Genomic DNA, 15,208 nt, shown 5'->3' on the forward strand with positions numbered 1-15,208 from the left:
GGAAGTGGTGAGCATCGTGGAGCCTGACTCTAATTCAGTGAGGCAGGTGGCTGGGTGGACCAGAGGCAGCCTCTCTGTGTGAAACTCAAACTCATGACTTCCAGGACTAGAAGCCAAGCCCCTGAACCACTCAGCCATAGCGCCTCTACACGCATGTATATGTTCACATATTAATTCATGTGTTGGTTTAAATGTACATGCATGTATGTAAGCAGGGACTGTCTTTTTGCTCTCTTTGTACTGCACCCAGGGCAATGGGATCCTGGCCTAGGATGGAGGTTCCTGGCACTACGGTAGTACAAACAATTAGCAACACGTTATAAACACAACTCTTTCTGCTTGTAAAAAGATTAATAATATTTAACAGTTTTCATCTTCAAGACGTTTCAGGAACAGTGGAAGGTGTTATCCCCTTTTTATTGATGAGGAAACTGAGGCCAGGGGAGGCTGAAGAGACTCTGTCAGCTTAAAGTTCTCCATGGTCTTGCCTGCTCATTTACACCTGCACAAAGTGGGGGCAACATATTTTGCATAGGGTCAATTCTACAGAGGGTAGCAAGTTTGGGAGCCCCACCCCAGAGAGGCCGCTGGCATTTAACACCATGTCCTGTAACCCTACTCAGAGCTCGTCTAACTGCCCCATCTATGCACCAGCTCCCAATATCGCTGCCATTAGTGGAACTGAACCAATGTTAGCTACACGTCTCTACTGCAAAGAAAGCCAAAGAGGGAGGGTACAAGCAGCACTTTGGTTCTTTGTGTATCCCCAAGTTACATTAGAGGAGATCACTTATTTATTGAGCAGCGACTGTACAGGTGGGAAAAGGGGATCTGAGCTCCAAGGAGTTTACAATCCAGGGCCCCGATCCTGCAAAGTCGCTTTATGCAGGTGAGTTAGTCCTATTGAACTCAATAGATGTTACTCACATGTGTAAGTATTTGCAGGATCATGGCCTAAAATCCACAGTATTTCAAACACAGCCTACATTGGATGGCTACCTGAATGTCCCAAAGCCCTACCCACGTTTCTATTAGGATGGTCTACATTTAAAATAGCACTAGTTTAACTAAAGGTGTGCTTTTAAACTGATTTAGGGAAACCTGTGTGGAAACTCTTGAATGGATTTAAACCAGATTTAAATTCAAGTCACCTTAATTTAAGGCAGGTTTAAACTCTAACCACCTTAATTTAAACCACCTTTAAATTAAATTCAAACCACTTTAATTTAAAATCACACATTAAAGTAACCAGGTTCAAATCGAATTTAAGAGGACCCACATAGGGATTTGCACTGGTTCAACTAAATCGATTTAAAAGCAGATATTCATTAAACTGCTCCATGGGTCTGAAATAGGCAAGGCTTCCGATTTCCTGCTGGCACTGGGGGGAAGGTATGAGAGGCAGCAGAAACTGTTGAGGGATTGCAGATATTTTACATGGGGCTGGGAGTTTATGAAGCTCCCTGAGTTAACTGAGCGCGATACAAGGTTTCAATGTTGCCCCATGAAATTCTTGCTGGGCGCCCAGATGTCAGGCCAGGTGAGGCGATCGGGGCAGGATGGAGGCGCTGGGAATGCGTTCAGCTGTGGAGGGATGAGCGCGGAGACCCGCCGGGTTTCACCTTCCCGCTTTGTATCTACTCTTCACTCCCGCGTTGAGTGACTGAGGCTCTGGAGCCGGAGGCGATAACTTGGCTCCAGGGGCAGGCGGGGAGTTGGGGCGGCGGGACCGGCCGACTCCCCACCCCTGCCCCGTCCCTCGCTCTGAGAAAGGGAGGGCGCCCAGAGGGCGAGACTGGGCGGGGAGATCCGCGCCCCCGGGGGCTGGAGCAGGTGGCGGGGCCCGGCCCGGCGGGGTTAACCCGGCCCGGGGGAGGTGGGCAGGTGCAACGTCCGGCCCGGAGCGCACGGGAGCGGGCAGCCGGGGGCTTCTCCAGCGCTCCCCGCGGGCGCCCCGGCCGGGCAGCAGGCAGCCAGGGTGCCCGGGCTGGGAGAGAGGCCGGCAGCTCTGCAAAGTTTGCAGCCGGCCTGGCTTGAGCTGGGGGCCCCCGCCGGGCCTTTTGCACACGAGCCCCCAGCGCTTCACACGGGCCGCGGCCGGGGCCGGATAAAGAAGCAGCTTGCGAGCCCGGCGGGGGGCGGCCGAGGAGCCAGGCGGAGCAGCGGGACCCCCGGAGGGCAGCCGGAGCCGGAGCCGCGGCAGGTGGAGATGGCGCACGGGGACGGGGAGGAGAAGCGGCACCTGCTGGAGCAGCCTGGAGCTCGGTGAGGGGGGAGGGTCCCCCTGCGGGGGGCAATCCGGGTTCCCCCCCCCCCGCCCCTGAGCCTCCTCCCAGTAACACACCCCAGTTCCCCCATCTCCCTCCGTGGTTCCCCCTGGCTTGCACTCTCCCCTTCCACTTCTTCTCGGTGTCTCCCCCCATCTCTCTGCTTCCCCCCAGCCCGGCTCTGCACCCCCTAGGCTAGCCTGTCTCCCCCTCCAGCTGTGGGGTCCCAGGAACGTAGCCTGGCTGCAGCCTCCTCTGCCCTGTTCTGGGCAGCCAGGCTCAGACCCTCCAAGGTATTTAGGTGCTCAGCTCCCACTGATGCTAATGGGCATTAGACACCCAAATATGGGGGGCCCAGGGCACCTGCTGCTGGCTGGGAGGTAGCCCAATAGCCTCCCTGGCTCAGGAGTCTCTCTGCCATTCTGGGGTCACAGGGTACCTCTGCCACTGGAAGGCCCCCAGTAATTTGGTCAGGGGACCAACCCAACCCTCTGTCCCTTATTGGGGGAAATTTGGACATGGTAGGGTAGGGATATGCAGTTGGAATAATTGTGGATCATTTTGACTGCCAAGGGGGGAAGAGAAGGGCTTCCAGGGCAGGGAATGAGTGTGGGTGGAAGAAGGAAAGCGTGGTGGGGCTCTCATGCTTCAGAGTTTCCATTGGTCCCTGGATGGAGGGGTGTTGTCAAGCTGAGGAGACTAGAATCTGGCCAGGGTTTTCAACAGTGACTAGTGACTTTGGGGTGCCCCATGTGAGATGCCACCAAGAGGTCTGGGTTTCAGAGGGTGAGTGCTCCAGCACTGTTTGAGAATTGGGCACCTCAAGGTGGGCACCCAAAAATCCCTTGCTTCTTTTGGGGGGAGGGTGGGGAAGGGCCTTGAGCACAAAGGGGCATCATTTTAATTTCAATTAGAAATCTTCTCCCACTTCCAGAACTTCTCCCCAAGTGTCTTAGCCAGCAGCTCCCAAGAGCGCTCAGTAAAGGTGACTCTGTCATTCAGGTCCTATTTGAGTGTCTCCGAGAAGATCTTTCACAATTCCATGCTCACATCCTCCATTGAGCTGGGCCTCCAGGGGAACCAGCATTGTCATTCCAACCGGGCTTCTGGCAACCATAATGATTCCGAAAAGCAGCGGGCTCGAAGGAAGCTCTACATCGCATCCGTGATCTGCCTGGTCTTCATGACAGGAGAAGTTGTAGGTAAGACACAGAAGTACCCCATGTTGTGAGGGCTTCCTTGCCTTGGAAGAGCCACTTGTAAAACAAGCTGCTGGAACAGCTAGATTGGACAAGGGATTATTCTCCACCTCCTCCGTAAACAGCTGCCACGTTCTGCCCTAGAAGTGGCTGCATTTCATTGTTGAGGGAGCTGATCCCAAAGATATAATTTGTAATCTCTTTAAGGGCCTGATTCTGCAAGATGGGACTTGGCACTTTTTAGGATCAAACCTTAAGGCCCTGATCTTATGCCCCTTGGAATCCACTGCAAAAACTGCCATAAGTGCAGGACTGGGCAGTGGTGTACCATGGGTCTCCGGGGCCCGGGAGCCAATGTTTACATTTGCGCCCCCCACAGGCCTTATGACCCCCTTCCTCCCCCCTGCGCAGGGCAGGAGGGGTCCCTGGCTCCCCCCAGATGCTGCTGCCCTGGGAGGGGGGGGGTCTGTATCTGCAGGGGGGAGATACCACAATCCTCCTGCACCCCGGGGACTTTGGTGCTCATGGTGGTGGCATGCCACCGCCCCCTCCCCCACCTTGCACTTACCTGCTACATGATGCCTGCTTCTCCCGCTCAGAACCTCCTGCGCCCCCTGTGTGTCATAGAGGGCCCAGCCAGTGCCCCCCCCCTATCTCCCCAGCTGGTGCCTGGGGGCCTGGCCTTCCCTCTGCGCCTCCTCTCTCCCCCCCTCCCATCGGTAAGCCACTGGGCCTTGTGTTAAAGTGGCTCCTCTGGGTGAACGGCACTGTAGCTGAGGCTGCCCTTCACTAGACTCTGTCACCTTTATCATGTGGAGGGATACGGACAGTCACATCAGTTCATCTCTCTCCCTCACTCATGCAAGCCAAGGGCAATCTCTCCACAGCTGGCACTTGGCTCCAGTTAGCAGGGGTTCTGCTGGGATAGACCCAATGAAAACAGGGCGCTGGAACAATGTGTATCCCGGGGGTGTTGAGAGCTATTGAACGAAACTGTAAACCCTGTATAGGATGGAAAGCACTTCACGCTGGAGTGTGTGGTGGTATCCCTAGTTCCAGTACCTATGAATGGAAACCCAGATGGGTGTTTTGTAGCAGGCTCTGGCTACAACTCTGAGCCCTTCTGGTCTCAGTGGCCCACCGTCACATGGCCTCTGATCGTTTTTCAGGGAGACCTAGCTTCATCCCAAGGCTTCAGGTCACCTGCCCCTTCTGTAAAGGGCACACGGGCAGAGTTGGAGCTGCTGGGAGATTCCCTTGGCTCATTCGTTCTCCTCCACTCCTTCAGGGGGATACCTGGCCCACAGCCTGGCCATCATGACGGACGCAGCCCACCTGCTGACGGACTTTGCCAGCATGATGATCAGTCTGTTTTCCCTCTGGATGGCCTCGCGGCCGGCTACCAAAACCATGAACTTTGGCTGGCACCGAGCAGGTAACTTACCCTGCAGGGGAATCCACTCAGCATGGGATGGAACCCGGGTGCTCAATGGAAGAATGGTGCAGGGGGGCTGGGATGCCATATAACAACGCTCCTGTCTGCTGCTGGGGTTGTCTGAAAGGAGGGGAGCTTCCTTGGTGTGTGATTTGCAAAGGCTCTTAAGTGGAGCTGGGTGGGAGGGACACGCGCAGAGCAGTGGGGGAGGGGAAGATGTTAGGATCCCACACAAATCACAGCCAGCCAATGCAGGCTAAGAACTGGGGTCCAATAGACCCCACCCTGTGAAGGACACACCTGAACTCACAAAGGGGCTGCAGTGCTATTGCAATAGCTCTCAATGCAAGCTGTGCGCTAACTCCCATTTCCCCGGAGTAGGTGAGCTTTGTGACTGTCATTTTTGCTGCCCCTGCAGATCCATTATGCCAGGATCATTGGCACCTCTAACCCCAAAGACCATTAGCGACCCCGCACAGGACCCTACCACAGCAAATACCCACTGGGCCCTCCTGGCAGCAGATACTTCCCCATCCATACCAGGGTGGGTTCAGTCGTAACTAGCCCCATGGCACTGCAGCTGGGATGGGATGTTCCCTTTCCCTTGGTCTGACCCAGTATTTGGATAGTCATTCCCTCCTCTTTTTAAGGGCCACACCCATTAACTTGCATCTGAGGATTATCCACCCAGGATTGAGTTAGCTCAGTCATCGCTTAGCTGCAGTCCTAGCCGGGGGAACAGCTTTCAAAGCCTCCTGCAAACGACAGCATCTGTAAAGCCGTGTGCCAGGTAGATTTATTTCAGCCCCACTATCATCTATCCAAGGACAGGGAAACCTCCAGCTGCCTTTGTTCTATAAATCCTTATCGAGGCTTTTCAGTGCTGCAGTTGTTAAAGGTCTGTTAGCATTTCCATCGCCAGTCTCCCTTTGTCTGTCTGTCCGGCATTTGTAAGGCACCTATTCCCCTTCTTCCCCCTCTGTTTGCTGTGATCTTCATGGTGTTTCTTTACTGTCCTCTTTACATCATTCGGTTCTTTTCCTAACATTGAGTGAACACTTGTGCCTGTGAAAAGTGCTGGACTGCGAGCCTGGTCTATAAACAGATGTTGTTCTGCTATAATTATTTCAGCTGTGGGGGAGGGTGTTTGTTAACAGTTAAATCTGTATCGCTCCTAGCATGTATATAGCTCTATTGGTATAAATGTCTATTCTGTCTTGTCTAAACCCAAAAGCTGTATTGCTTTAACTATCCCAGGGTACTTAAAGTGGTACCCACGTAGTGTGGCTGCAGTTTTACCAGTATAAAGGTGCTTTATCTCTAATAAATAACTCATTCCCATCCGGGAAGGTATTACTGCATCTATAGCCGGGGCTGTACCAGGGTAACTAGGTTAAAAAAATTACACTTCTGAGTGAAGTAAACTGGCACAAAATCTGTGTGGAGCAGACCTTGTCTGAGGATAGCTTATGCCCCTTCCCTTACAGGTATAAATTATATAGGTGTATGACCTTTATACCCATGTGACTGCAGCCACATTAGACGAGGCTGTGCAGCTTTAACTATGCAGGGGGAGTGAAGTGGTACAACTGGTGCCTAGAGAGCTGAACTCAGAGAGGAACCATCAGCTATATTTTAGTAGTGGTCACTAGGGGAGGCTGAGTGGTGTGATTGATGAGGAGAGGTGCGGATCAGGAGAGGCAACTAACAATGCCCGTGTGACCTAAAATTGTTCAAACAGGCTTAGGACTAGTCCAGCTGGGGAAACTGACCAGCATAGCTGAGTGGAAGAATCATTATTCTGCTATAGCTATGCCAGCATATTTTCCCCACGTAAACAAGCCCTTAGAGGTCAATTCTACACACCCCCTCCCAGCTCCCACCCCTGTATGCTGCTCCAGTGGTATATATGGACCATGAAGGAGTTGCAAGTGGCCGGGGCAGAATTTCCCCTGGTGCAGGAGCTGCGTAAGGCCAAGGGAAGCAGCTCGCCACAGACCCCACACTCAGTCCCTGGCACAGAGGCTGTGCTGGGGGGTTCTGTGCAGCCCCGGGGAGGCTGCCATAAAGCCGAGAAGCCCCTGCATGAAGCTCCGTGGGTGCCGTCCCCCAGTCTGGTGGGCCCTGGGTGTCCGGAGGAGGATTAACTGAGTTTCTTGTTCTCTAACCCTGTGTGGGCCGGGCTTTCTCTGCAGAGATCCTGGGGGCTCTGCTCTCCGTGCTGTCCATCTGGGTGGTGACCGGAGTCTTGGTCTATCTCGCAGTGGAGCGTCTGCTCTTGAACAACTATGAGATAGAAGGTGACGTCATGCTCATCACCTCCGCCTGCGCCGTGGCGGTGAACATCATGTACGTACGTACATCCGAGCTGCCGGCTCTCGGCCCCTCGGAGAACACTCCGGGGCGAGGGGGGTGCCTGCGTGTGACGGTTCTTTCCTCGCTGGTCAAATTGCAAAGGTTAATCCCTCACGCTGGAATGTTTCTTCTGGCCAATCGGAAAGGCCCACCAGTCCAAACAGGCGCTTAATCCTGGGATTAGAGGTCTCCCGAGACCCGATCCTGCTCCCATTGGCAGCCCCTGGGCGTCTGGCCGTTGATTTCCACTGGGAGCGGGGGCAGGCCCTTGATCAGATTGCCAGAAAGCATTTTGCAAGTGGCTGTGCAGGGCTCTGGACTCCTCTTCCTCGGCTTCCCGGAGCTAGCATCTCCTGCACACCGCTCACCCTGGGATCCAGGCCACAGAGGGGCTGCGGGGTTCTGAACTGTCTCCCCTGCTTCTGCTGGGAATTACTGGCCTGGGTTCTGTTGACCCAAGTGGTGGGGGACAGGAGGGAGGATCTGAGCTTCCCTCTGTCTCCGGATGCCAGGCCCCCTGTTGCCGGAGCGATGCAGGCCAGAGCAGCTGTGGTTTACATGGTAGGTTGCAGGCAGGGTCCGAAGCACTCTGTGAAACCTAGCGCTGCTCCCTGAGCAGGGAGATGGTGGGAAGGGGACTTTGTCCCTCTGCAGGCGGGGCTCGGAAGGAATGGGAAGAGACTATGGGTCAGGGCACCTTGCTGGATGACTTTGCTGCTCTGTCTTTGCCTGTAGAATGGGAATCACTCTTCACCAGTCAGGGCCTGGGCACAGCCACCACGGCCATAGCCACCACGGGCACAGCAAGCAGCAGAACACCAGCGTCCGGGCCGCCTTTATCCATGTCATTGGAGACCTGCTGCAGAGCATCGGCATCCTGGTCGCTGCATACATCATATATTTCAAGGTACGGGCTCTGTTGCTGGGAGTGTCTTGGGCGCAGGAGGTAGACTGGCCGGAAACTCACCTCCTGCAGCGGGATCTTTCAATGTTGTGCTACGGGAGTTAGAGCATGATGGGTGCTGTCCCCGTTGAAGGAAAGAAGAGGTACTCCTGTAGGAGGTAGGTGTTGTCTGAGCACAGGACTGGGAGCCAGGAACTCTTGAGTTCTAATCGCTGTTCTGTGAATTCTTTCTCTGTCCTTGAGAGTCACTTCACCTCTCTGCATTAGTCTCCCAGAGTGCCTTGCCCAAGGACGCAGAGGGAATTAGTGGCAGAGCACAGATTATATATGGATTTTTATTTTATTTTATTTTTTTTTTAAATTGCATCTCACTTATTTGACCCACCAGTGAAATGCAGCCACCTCTGGAGCGGAATGCAGCAGCTGCCTAGCAACACTGCACAACCGTTTAGGTTGGGAAGTGAGGAATTCAGTGTGAATTTGAAACTTCAGCGTAATCAGTGGCATATTGAGGGGGCCAGGTCCCCGGGTGCCGGCTTGAGGGTGGGTGCTGGGTTGGCCCTTCACGATGCGCAGGAGGCAGGGGATGCATGAGGCTCTGAGGGTCGCCCCATAGCACCTCCCATGTGTCGTGAAGGGCCGGCCTGGTGCCCCCTCCCCAGCCAAGGGTGTGTGTGGCCGCCCCATCCGAGCCGGTGCCAGGCTGTGGAGATTGCAGCGGGAGAGGCGAGTGCTGTGCATGTGTAAATGCAGGGGAGGAAGGGGTGACGGAGCTAAGCCTGCATTTGCGCCCTCCCACACACAGGTACAGACCCCTTCTCCCCGGGACCCCTTGCATGGGGGTGGCGTAAATGTAGGCTTGGCCCCCAGGTGCCGGAGACTCTCCATACGCCACTGAGAGTAATGCAGGGATACAGCTATCCAAGTGGAAACTTAGCTGAGATGCTAATGCCCCAGCTCTGTGCTCTGCGATCCTTAATATCCCCCTGTGATCACTATCTCTGCTTGCCTTCTTATCACACAGGAGGATGCTATGCTGAGGCATTAGGTCACTGCTCAGGCCAGGCTTACCCTGGGAACGTTTGCTGGCACAGCAATGTCGCTTCAGGATGTGGCTTTATTTGCTACATTTATTATACTGGGCAGACTTTCCCATGTACAGTTACACTGGCAAAAACGTTTTTATTTCACTCCGGGAATTAGCCTAAGAGATACTGACAAAGCCCTTTTTTGACACTATAAACCGCTTCTAGGCTAGGAGGGTTTGCTGGCATAGCTGTGCTGGCAGACCCTTTCTCGTGTAGACTGGCTTACTCAGAGGAAATAGTGCAACACAGTAAATGATCAGTACCTGGACGTTCCCTGGAGGCTTCCCAGCCAGTGACCTGGCTGAACCTCTGCTTAGCTTGTGATCCGCTCGTGTTTCACAACACACGGTGCAGCGGTGAGAGGGAAACTTCAAAGGAAAATTCTATTTAAGCTCAGGAAGGAAACTGTTGAGCGTTTGTGTAATGAGATTACGTGGATGCTGAGGGCAGTTGTTCGATGAGGCATCTGAGCTTTGAATTAAATATACCGAGTAACCGCTCTCCTCCATCTCCTGCCAGCCAGAGTATAAATATGTAGACCCCATCTGTACCTTCCTGTTCTCCATCCTGGTCCTTGGAACAACGCTGACCATCCTCCGTGATGTTGTGCTTGTACTGATGGAAGGTAAGAGGCTTCACAGGGCGGGGGATGAATAGTTAAGTTAATGATTGGTTACCACAGGGACAGGACCGGGTTGCGTTCTCCTGTGGGTTACTGGGTACCTCCCTTTCCTGCCATTGTGGAGCTCTGACCCTGTGTGCTCTTGCTCTCTTGAAGGTACCCCAAAAGGGGTGGACTTTAACAACGTGAAGGAGATCTTGCTGTCCATCCATGGCGTGAAAGCCCTTCACAGCCTCCACATCTGGGCCCTGACGGTGTCTCACCCCGTGCTGTCGGTCCATATAGCTGTCAGTAAGTATCTGCCCTGCCTGCCCTTTTAGGACCTTAGAAAGACAAGGTGGGTGAGGGAACATCTCTTACTGGAGCAGCTTCTGTTGACGAGAGGGACAGGTTTTCGAGCCGCACAGAGTTCTTCAGGTCTGCGTCCGTTCGAGAGCTTGTCTCTATCACCAACAGAAGCTGCTCCAGTGAAAGACGTTCCCCCACCCGCCTTGTCTCATGTCCTGGGCCCGACAGGATTACAACAACACTTCCTAGTCCCCTTGGCGTAGCGCAGCGTGCCCCACGCTTTGAAGGCTTCAAAGCTCTTGGCATGATGGAGGCCAGAAAAGCTGTTGGAAGTGGAGGATGATGGGAGATTCCTTGGCACTGCACCATCTCTTCTCCTGGTTTTGTGTCTAGCGCAGATTCACCCAGAGGCTCGTGATCCTGGAGTACAAAATGGCTTTCGGCGGCTTTGCACAAATTTCCATCCCAAGAGACCTTGGTGGGTTTTGGCTACGTTTTGCTTAGGTCTGGCTTAGCCGAGTGCGTGTGACTGCTTGCTCCCAAAATGTATACAGTTTAAGGCCCCGATCCTGCAAACTGATTGGGTAGTTCCTGTGCCCTAAAAATCCCTTAGCGGTTTAGCTCTATAGATCTGTCCAGGTCCATGGATGAAGTGCACCCTGTGGGCGCAAAGGTTAAATCTTTGCCCCGTTACGTGACCTCTCTCCAGCTCCCCTGCTTGTTCGTTCCAGATGAAAACGCCGATGCGCAGACCATCTTGAAGGAGGCTAGTTCCCAGCTGCAAGGGGCGTTCAACTTCCACACCACCACCATTCAGATCGAGAACTACTCGGAGGACATGAGAGACTGCCGGGAGTGTCAGAGCCCCTTCGACTGACCGCCTCGCCACGGGGCGGGGACGCCCCGCCCTGGAAACGCTGCTACCTCAGAGCTCCTTTGCTGCCATCCAGAACGAGGACACGCTGTGGCCAAGTGCCCGTTCAGAGGTAGCAGGGTGCCAATCCCTGGGGGACTGGGCTGGGGGGATATGACCGTGTTCTCTCCCGCACTGTGGGTTAGAGAAAAACACTATTTTCTTCTTTTTTTTATTTCACTTTCATCCCACCCCGAACGGGAAGCCTCACTTTTAATATTCTGAAAATAAAGCAAATAAATGGCTCTGTCCCGCTGGCTTTGTGCTCTTTTCCGAGAGGCACGTCTACTCTCCGGAGCACTCTCTTCTGCTTCGTTTGCCTTAGGAGCATCAGGAATGTGCAGTCTGATCTCCCCTGCCCCTACTTCAGGACTTGCACTGGGAGCAGGGAGTTTTCTCAGACCTTGGTTGAAAGACTGGGGAGTTGGGTCTTTAAAGGGACACAGGCCCAAGTTTGTCCAGTAAAACGTTTGTACCTCCGATAGTTTCAAGTGACCCCCCCAAAGTAGGGAAATGAGTTAGCGGAATGGTGGGAGGCTTTTATTCCACGGACTTTGCCTTTGACAGCATGACGCTTAGTTTGTCTGTGCTCAAAAGTTGCACCACTTTAACAATGTGAAAAGTTCCAGAGGAGTAGCCGGGTTAGTCTGTACACAGCAAAAACAAGGAGAGTCCTGTAGCACCTTAAAGACTAACAAATTTCTGCGGGCATAAGCTTTCGTGGGCTGCAGGCATCTGACGAAGCGGGTTGCAGCCCACGGAAGCTTATCCCTGCAGAAATTTGTTAGTCTTTAAGGTGCTACAGGACTCTCGTCGTTTTCACTTTAACAACAATGGTCTAGTTAAGCCCTTCCAATGTTGGCTGCTGTTCCATTAGCATAAAGATGCTTTATGTTAGTACAGCTATTCCTGGATGGGAAGGGGAATAAGCTATACGGGTTTAGATCACCTTTACATCATCACTGGATTCACACACACAGGCCTTCACTGGTACAACTATTTCCATGTAATTGTTTGATGCTGCTAAAACTGTCCCGTGTAGGGCAAGCTGAGAAGCCCTTGGTAAACCTCAGCCGCTTTTCCTCTTACCAGTAATTTTTAAGCTCCTGGACTTGCAGTTTTTTTGCGGGGGAGGGAGGGAAGGAAGGAGAACCTTTATCTGAAAGTGGAACTTCTTAAAAAAAATTAATTTATGTATTTGACTCAAGCTGCCTGAGTCACTTTCCTTCCCTCCGTAGATGTCCAGCATTTGACTAACAATTGCTTCCCATCAGGTTTCCCTTCCTTAGCATTCTGATCTCCATGCCATCACTTATCCAGTCAGAGACTCATGCAGGAAATATGTAAGACTTCCAATTCTGCCCAAGGCTCCCAATGACAAAACTCTCCTGTAATGTGTGCAAATGCTGATGGCCAAAAATGGGGAAGGGTGCAGAGGCTCATGAGGGAAGGGGTCTGTCTTGTTCAGGGGGATGACTGCTCAAAATCCTAGCAAGGTCAAAAAGCCAACAGTTGCCTGAAGCATCACATGGGCTCTGCTCATGTGGCTCAGGGGGTTGTGTGCACATCTGTCAGCTGGGGCTGGCAGGCTTTTGCTCTCAGCAATGGATTGCAAACATCTGTCCCTGTTTGCAATGCTTTCTGGGGGATTTTTATTGCCATTTATTTTAAAGTGGAGATTTGTGGTGGAAAGAAAACAGAGAGGGAGGCTTGGCTGTGAGGGAAGCAACAACGCAACCGGGGCCCGTGTTCGATCTGGCGGAGATCATTTATGCCTTATGTCTACTCTGCAACTGACGATCTGCAACATGTCTGCGGCTGGTCTTTGTCGGCTGACTTGGACTCTCAGAGCTCAGCCTGCAGGGCTAACGCCTGCGGTGGTGACGTCTGGGCTTGGGCTGGAACCGTGGGCTCTGAAATCACAGGAGGGAGGTGGGTCTGAGTCCGAGCTCAGCCTGAATATCTGCAATGCAATTTCTAGCCTCAGTCAGTTGACCTGGGCTGTGGGACTGGATGCCATGGATTTTTTATTTTTTTTTTAAATTGATTGCAGGGTCCACACACCAGGAGAGCAGTGGGTGCTGCGTGACTCCAGTGGGCCCTGCATGGGGTGCTAGACGGGCCCAAGGGCTCCTGCCTATCACAGCTTCCTTCCTCACTCTTCCCCAGAGGCAGCAGTTATAATCCTGGTGTTAATGGTCTGCTTTGTGCTCATATTTTCATGGGTACAGAATGGCACGATTTATGGGTTTTAAGGCCAGGAGGGACTATTAGGTCATCTCGCCTGGCTCCTGTATAGCACCAGCCATAGAACTCCACCCAGTTACCCCTGTACGGAGCCCAGCAATTTCACCGGGCCGGTGCCTGCTTGTCTCTCTGTAGACGTGGGGGCCGTTTCAGCACTGCCATCCCCAGGGGTGCAAACCTCACAAGGCAGGACCCATCCTGCCTTCACTGATGCTTTTGACCATCCCCACCCCCTCCCTTGCCAACCTATATTTTTAATAGGCACCAGCTCACCCCTGTTTCTAAAGAGTGCCTGTGGCCCTGCAGAGCAGAAAGGAGAAGAGGGGGACTGACTTTGAGAGGATGGGACGCTTTCAGCAGCTCAAAGAAACTGAATGTGGCTCTGCTGCGAGCTTCCTCACAGCAGTGCCCCATGAATTCCAGTGTGACCGCGAGATCCGTCAGGTCAGTTCCTTGATGCCCAAGCACCAGATTAATGTAGCGCATACAGGGCATCGACATCTTTCGAGTTATGGATGCTCAGCACCTCCCAGGGGGAGCTAAACCCCTGCGGGGAGGGGGAGCCTGTGCCCCTATGCATGTTTTATGGGAGACCAGGCCTGCTTCCTTGCACAAATAATTGTCCCAGGATTATTTACTGTGCTGCTCTGTGTCGCTCGGAAATAAAACCATGGTTATTTATGCAGTGTTGGTGGAGTGATATTTACGACGTGCAGTGTAGGAGCTGCTCTGTTTATGAAATAATCAGTCCTTACGAGCTTGGCTTCCCATTGTTTATAGACTCCTCAAAGCATTTTTATGGCTCTCTCGGGAGATTTGTAGAGCTGTTATTTTTCAAAGCAGCTAAGGAGAGGAAAGCCCTGGCTTTAATGACCCTGTTAGAGAGATCCTCCCAAAGTGCTTTCACCTTGCTGGGCCAGATCCACCAATGGAGCAATGCTGATTTATTCCAGCTAAGTCAATGGCCTCCTTGGTGTAATTCAGCTTAGCACCACTACAGTCAATGGAACTCCATCCATAGAGGATCTGGTTCTCTAGCTAGGAATCTCCAGTCATTTCTTAAAGTCAGTCTGATTTCACCAGGGGGTTTTAATAGGTTTATAAGTCGAACGGGTCCATGTCAAATGTGGACTTTGAGCAGCCTGCCCAAACTAAGAAGAGTGGGAGACCTAAAAACAAGTGCATTTATACAGCACTGTCAGTGAATTACTAGATATTAACTAATCTTCACAAGCCAGTTATGAGCTAACTATTACTATGCCCATTTTACAGATGGAGAAACTGAGGCACAGAGAGGGAACATGACTTCCTAAAGTCACCCAGCAGCTGTGCTGTAACTAGAACCTAGGTATCACTGGTCCTTGTCCCATGCTCTATCCACTAGGCAACATGGTCTTTCTAGGTAGCCAGCCACCCTCACCATTTACACTTTTTATACTGCCCTGGACCTCTTCTACCGGTGTTACAGGATGTTAACTCCTGGGCCCTGGTTAAATTCCAATTTGGACAACTGCCTCCCTAAAATCTTGCCAACAATTTCAGCTGGAAGTGGTATTCTTTGCTTCCTGCTGCAAAATCTTGTGTGGCAGTGGTGTGTGTTGCTCAGGTGCTGCTGTGGTCCACCCTAGAAGTGGCTGCATTTCAGTGGTGGGTGAGGCAATTCCTGTGTGGAACATGGCAGAGGAGAGGGATAAAGGCGAGATATTTGTATCCTAGGGAAGCAATTAAAGTCTGAATGAGCAGAACTAAGATGTGGGAGCCCTGTAGCTTTCTCAGCACGGTCAGCTGTTTCCTCCAGATCACTACAGCTTAAATCCCAGTGGGAAATCCAGTGCAGGGATTTATTTGTGATTGTATTGTCTCCTTCCAGCCTCACTTCAGCTTTATTTA

The 15,208-nt window shown here is 52.6% G+C and overlaps 1 protein-coding gene across 1 annotated transcript; it reads left to right on the forward strand.

Annotated features, from left to right (window-relative positions):
- The first annotated feature begins 1,346 nt into the window (after window positions 1-1,346).
- On the forward strand, window positions 1,347-11,322 carry SLC30A2 (solute carrier family 30 member 2). The gene is made up of 8 exons (XM_067543347.1): window positions 1,347-2,265; window positions 3,270-3,469; window positions 4,755-4,901; window positions 7,097-7,250; window positions 7,992-8,163; window positions 9,768-9,873; window positions 10,027-10,161; window positions 10,890-11,322. The coding sequence occupies exons 1-8, from the start codon at window positions 2,210-2,212 to the stop codon at window positions 11,033-11,035; spliced, it is 1,116 nt and encodes a 371-aa protein (XP_067399448.1). The 5' UTR covers window positions 1,347-2,209; the 3' UTR covers window positions 11,036-11,322.
- The last annotated feature ends 3,886 nt before the right edge of the window (window positions 11,323-15,208 follow it).

The sequence above is a fragment of the Emydura macquarii genome, unplaced genomic scaffold (genome assembly GCF_026122565.2).
Source record: "Emydura macquarii macquarii isolate MOO-44397 ecotype Brisbane River unplaced genomic scaffold, CSIRO-AGI_Emac_v2 contig_820, whole genome shotgun sequence".
Classification (NCBI taxonomy): Eukaryota; Metazoa; Chordata; order Testudines; family Chelidae; genus Emydura; species Emydura macquarii.